The 6,007-nt window shown below is 42.3% G+C and overlaps 1 protein-coding gene across 4 annotated transcripts in view; it reads right to left on the minus strand.

Moving 5' to 3' along the window:
* Nucleotides 1-2,774, minus strand: part of AK7 (adenylate kinase 7) — a 54,556-nt gene extending 51,782 nt beyond the window's left edge. For all 4 annotated transcript variants that reach the window (XM_033852551.2, XM_033852552.2, XM_033852550.2 and 1 more), the window contains exon 1: nt 2,644-2,774. In XM_033852551.2, the coding sequence (XP_033708442.1) occupies nt 2,644-2,748 (105 nt within the window). In that variant the 5' untranslated portion in view covers nt 2,749-2,774. The remainder of the gene's footprint in view (nt 1-2,643) is intronic.
* Nucleotides 2,775-6,007: the final 3,233 nt, after the last annotated feature.

Below are 6,007 nucleotides of genomic sequence, written 5' to 3' on the forward strand. Positions count from 1 at the left end.
GAAATTGGTTTAATTCCCGCAAAGACACAGTGAAGTGTCTATTCACTATTATGACTCCCCATTTCATAGGCGAGGAACTCAGGCTCGGAGAGCTTAAAAGCTCGTTAAGGGTATTATCCTTCCCTAGCACCAGGCAGAGCTGGGCTAAATTCACGATGGTCGTTTTGTCTAACAGATAGGTAGAAATGTAATGCGATCGGCTTAGGTAACTTAAATTTGCTAGTACCGCATTAACAAAAGGAGAAAGAAACAGGTGAAGTTAACTTAGGTAAAGTTTAAATTTTTAAAAATTTAGGTAACATTTTATTTAACTCAGTATATCCAAAACATTATCAGTTTAACATGTCATCAATATAAACATTATTGAGATATTATATATTGTTTTCTTTTCCCATAGTAAGTGTTTGAAATTTGATGTGCATTTTACACTTACAGTGCATCTCCATTTGGACTAGACACTTTTAAACGTTCCATAACTACATGGGACCAGTGGCTATGAATAATGAAATAGAATGAGGTTGGCAAAGTTTCTTTTTTTGGTTTTACAAAAGCTGTCTTTGTGAGTTGTTTATGCAATGTTCATGGGTTTCATATATAAAGAGAAATAATTTTAATTTATATATTAGACATATAATTTATAGTTTAAACATGTGTAAATAATCATGACGATATCACCCCTTGGGAGTAAAAACACAACAGAATGCCCCACCTCCTTTATTTTGATAAAAAAACAGTCCAAGTTAATAGACAAGGTGTCAGGTTCAATCTCTTATTGGAATCTATTTTTCCCAAGTATGCCATATATATTTTCATTTACCTCTCAAACACACATATTCAATTTATTATCCCGTTTCACAGATGAGGAGATTGAGGCCCAGCAATAAGTAATTTGCCCAAGATCGCATAGGCAGGAAGGGGTGAAGTTGGACCTTCTGATAATGACACCCCGGCTGTACAGGTGCCCCGCCCTGACACACTACCCAGAGACCGGGGGAGAAGGGGCTGTGGTGGCACTGCTCAGCTAGGCCTGAGGACAAGAGACATGGCTTCCACGTTTTTTTAGATGCTTTATATTTCTACTCCCATATTGCTTGGTGCAGACAATAGCAATTACTTGGAATTTGAGAAAGTCAAGTCCTGGTTTGTTAAGGAATAACCGGAAGTTCTGTTATTGATAAGCTTTGGAAAAAATCTCTCCCAACAAAAAGTTTTATTGTAAAAATATTATGTCGTAAAAAATAATCAGAGCTCAAAAGGGGATAAAGTAAAAAGTTAAATTCTCTTCCCTCCCTCCCTCCTAATTTCAATCATGTCACGTCCCTTTTTAAGTACTCCAATGGCTATCAATGGATTTAGAACATAAACCAAATTCCTGACCAAAGCCCCACAAGATCTGGGCCTTTGGGCTTGACTCTGCTTTGCTAATTTACACAATAAATATCGATGAACTGCTGACCACGTGTGAGGCACTGTTTAGTTGCTGAGCTGGGCCACATTTTGACTTTCACAGCCCCTTTCCGCCAAAAGTATATTAAAAATGATATTTTATGACTGTATATCTATAATGACACACTATCTTTGACTGTAAAATTTAATTTGCTTCCTTCCTATTTTAAGAGAAATTATAACATTTGTGCGGGCCCCAAAGCCACATGGGTCCTGGGCATGGTGTCTGCTGTCCCCTGGAGCCCCTGGTTCACTGCAGCCTCACCACTCTGTCCTCTGCAACCTTTGCCTTTGCCGTGCCCTCTGGGAACTATTTCCTCGGGCTGGACCCTCATCTTGTGTGTGTCAGATTAAATGTCACCTTTCAAGAGAGCGCTTTCATGCAACTCTATTGAAAGCAGCTGCGCTCTTCCCCAGTCCACCTCTTCTATTCTCTTTCCTTCAGAGTACTTATCACCTATTGAAATATCTTGTTTATTCTAGTAATTATTTATTGTCTGTCTCCTTCCAGAGGGGCAGGGTCTTCAAGGGTCAAAACCTTTTTTGGTCTTATTTACTGTGCCAGCCTTTTAGTAGGAGTTCATGAACGAGTGACTCCCATCCTCCAGAGGTGATAACGGTTAAGTGTCTTGTGTATCCTTTGAGACGTTTTTCTGTATTTAGGTTGTCTATCTATCTATCTATCTATCTATCTATCTTCTCTATATTTGTATCTATCTTTTTGAAAGACACAAGTAAGTTCATACTACCCCTGTCTTTTTAATGCTTTGCTATTGCATTTAGTTTTGGACTTCTTTTTCCGTCAGTTGCCTGATACAGACGAGTTGCCGGGAATGGAAAGAGAACCCGGTTAGGAGGTCGGAGACCTGGCCCTATGTCCAGGTCCTGCCCCCAACTCGCTAAGTGATCTTGGGCAAGCCCCTTTCTGCCTCGAAGCCTCAGTTTCCTCTTACTAACAGGGGAGGAACCCCGGCTGGAACGGAGATCTCCAAACACCTGGGCTTCCAAGTGGGGCGCTTGTCTAGCCTGGGTGCAGACTGGGGAGCAGGGGGCATTGGCCGTGCCCAGGACGAGGGAGGGTCCCTTAGGGGAGGCCCTGATAGCGTCCGGTGGTGCAGGCCCTCGCTGGGTTCCGGGGCTGGGGCGGGGGACTGGGAGTTGGGGGCTTGGGTTCTCCTGTCATCCACCGCCGCTCACCTTCCCGATGTTTCTGCTGCTGTATGAGTCCAGCAGGTTTATAAACACCCTCTGGATCCGTTTAACTTTCTCCGTCCGGACAGCAACTTCCTCTTCTTCAGCCATGGTGGGAGCCTCGCTGGTTGCTAAGGAGAAAGCGTCCCTTTGGTTGCCAAGGAGATGGAGCCGCGGCCCTAGGACCGCGGGGCCAGGCTGCCCTCCGGGGTTGGGGCTAGGGCGCGGGGCGGGGCGTTCCCGGGGCGGGGGGCGGGGCCTCCAGTGTCCGAGGCCGGGAGGGCTCTCCCTGCCGAGGGCGCCAGGCAGGCCTGCGTCGCCGCCCGAGCCCCACTCTCCCCTGCTTCACGCCGGGGGCCCTCGGGCAGGGCGCATCCTCCGTCCCTTTCCTCTCGTTCATTCGGTAACTCCGGAAACACGTCCCAGTGTCCACCTGACACGGAGCACTAAAAATACTGATGAATCTGAGGAAAAGGTAAAACCGCAAGCCTAGGCTTCCCCTGAAATGTCGGAGTGAATTAACGTGCCCCTCTGGGGCGGTCTGACCAGGCGGGCGTGACATAATCCTCTACTGTAAAGAAGGGCTGTTGCCATGGAGTTTCGGGGTCATGGTGTGGTCCCCACTGTGCTGCCGGTCGCTGCTTGGTCCACTGGGCTCAACTGGTTTAGCAGTTCCAGGGCTGGGGTGGGAGTGACTAGCAGCCATTTGTGCTGGGGATTCACCCCCATTCACAAAGGGATAGAATTCAGACTTTGCCCTTTCCAAATCAGGTTAGACACGCAGTTGCCCAGATAAACCGACAAATTAAAAGATGCCATTCGATTTGTCTTATCACAGAACCACAAAGGTAACGGTGGACTAGATATATATATATCCTGTTATCTTAGAATAGTAAATATTTTTGTGCTTTAAACATTAACTTGTTGAATGTACATATTTAACACATGGATTGACTGTGTACCTTTTTTTTTTTTTTTTAAATACTGATTGCCTCAGAAATTGGAGATGGCCAGGGAGCTCCAGACAGCCTGGAGGTTCTGGGCACTCAGGCATTTGGGAGACTAGGCTTTGACTTCCAGCTCTGCAGCCATTTGTGGGAGACTGGGGCCAACCTTTTAACTTTACCCAAGCTGTGAAATTGGCTGTAAAACAGGGGTGAAACCACCAACCTAACAGGGCGGTCAGGATCAAACAAGATATACGAAAGCATCTTCTGAAGTGGTCTCCATAAGTGAAATTGCTTTTTTTCTGCAACGCTGAAGCACGCTTCTACCAATGGGAGTTTTTCATTCCTTTTTTCGTCCCCACCCCGACTCCCTTTCCTTTTATACATATGTCTCATTAAAACTTGTTTTGATAAAATAACACTTTGAAATTTTGCAGATTTAATTTGGGAACAGCTTGCTCACAGCAACATTCTTTTTTTTAGTATCAACAAGAAAGTGCTGTCAATTTAAATGTAAAAATACTCATGTAAGACCAGTACAAAACTTGATGGAGTAAGTACTCTTCAGCATTCTTTCAAAAGGTCTATTATATCAAATATTCTAGAGTTCACTAGTTGCCTCATTTCCAGATTTTCAGTTTGACCCTACTGACACGCAGTTAAGCAGGTAAGTACTTTTATTCAACCGGTCATGCTACTTTAACTCATTTTTGTTTCATTCTTGTTTACATTACTGATAACATGTAAATGAGCTAGTTACAAGGGGATGGCTTGCAGAGAATTTTGTATCATATTGGTGTGTTAGGAAAGGAGATTCTATTGATCAATTCTATTATGCCAACTAAGGGATCTTTCTTCTGTTATTCCTTTCCTCTTTAAAATTTTTTTTTAATATTTTAGTTTTCATTGAAGTATAGTTGATTTACAATGCTGTGTTAGTTTCAGGTGTACAGCAGAGTGATTCAGTTAAATATATAGGTTATTACGAGATATTGAGTACAGTTCCCTGTTCCTCTTTCAAAATCAGCTTTCATGTAACCACAAAGTTCAGGGGATGCTTTTATTGACACATATGGGGATGGTTGGCGGAGTCAGAAGACTTGGGTTCTGACCGTACCCTCCTGCTCACAGGTGGGCTGCTGAGCAAGTGCCGCAACCTGTCCAAGTCTCAGCTGGACACGTCACACACAAAATGAAGGGGTAAAGGGCAGAGTTCTTAAGTCAACCTGGCACATATCAGAATGTTTTCCTACCCTGTTCCCCCTTAACAATCAAACCACACATTTCGTGTTTTTCAACACTGGCGAGAGAATAGTGCAGTGTTGTGATGGGGGCAGGGAATGAATGCTCAGTACCCCAGTAGCTGCTGATTAGCTGTGTGGGATGTGTAATGATTGATTCTGGACCTCGAGGAAAGGTGGGGAGCGTGTCATTGTGGGAAATGAGGTGTGCATTCTCTTCATAGTCATACTGCCGCTTCAAGGATCCTGGGAGCAGGCACAGCTCAGCACAGATTGGTGCTTTTGCTACAAAGGGATGTTCTTCAGCTGGTTTGAACACCGTTATCTATTGCATTTCCCTTCTCTAATTAGTATATAAAAGCTAATGTAGAAAATACGAAAAAGGAAATCACTTATCTTACCACCTAGTGATAGCTACTATATTATTTCATTTTTCCTTCTGTTACATATTATTTTTCAAGATGTAGTTTTAAATCCCTTTTTTCCTGTAGTATAATTTTCTCCAATTTTAATGGCTGCATAGTTTTCCATCAGGAGGATCTGGCATAACTTAACCACTTTTTAGAGCCTTTTCAATGTTTCATTAGCGAAAATGACATCCTTGTTGTATATCTTCTGCTGAATTATGTCACTATGCTAGATTTCTAGGCTATTACCAGCACAGAAGTTATAAGCTTTGTAAAGGCTTTATTACCACTATTTTCCAGAAAGGTTTCACCAATATATCTTCCAATAGAGTGTAACTATGCCTCTCACTAAATCTTTATTGATATCATTATATTTAAATAAGAGAAACTATTAAATTATTAGGTAAAATGGCTCAACATAGCTAAGCCTATTTTCCTTTCTTGAATTACTGGTCTGGTCGAACATCCTTCAAGTGATTACTGGACATTTGTATATTTTTCTGAGTTGATCATATTATTTGCCCCTTATTCTCATTTTTTTCTTACTGACTTATAATAGCTACTTATTTGGAGGTTCTTTCTTTTTCTTTTGGAAGTGAAATCAAGGGTTAATTTATCTGGTTAAATTCTTTTACAAATCTAGGTAAAATAAAGGTTTTAATATCTAGTGGAGGTTCTGATATGTGTAGTTCTATTAATGTCTTCTCTCTCTGTTGCTCTTTCATAGTAATAAAAAGAGCAAATCACTTCACACCGAAATGGAACAATACAGAAT

The sequence above is a fragment of the Tursiops truncatus genome, chromosome 2 (assembly GCF_011762595.2).
Source record: "Tursiops truncatus isolate mTurTru1 chromosome 2, mTurTru1.mat.Y, whole genome shotgun sequence".
Classification (NCBI taxonomy): domain Eukaryota; kingdom Metazoa; phylum Chordata; class Mammalia; order Artiodactyla; family Delphinidae; genus Tursiops; species Tursiops truncatus.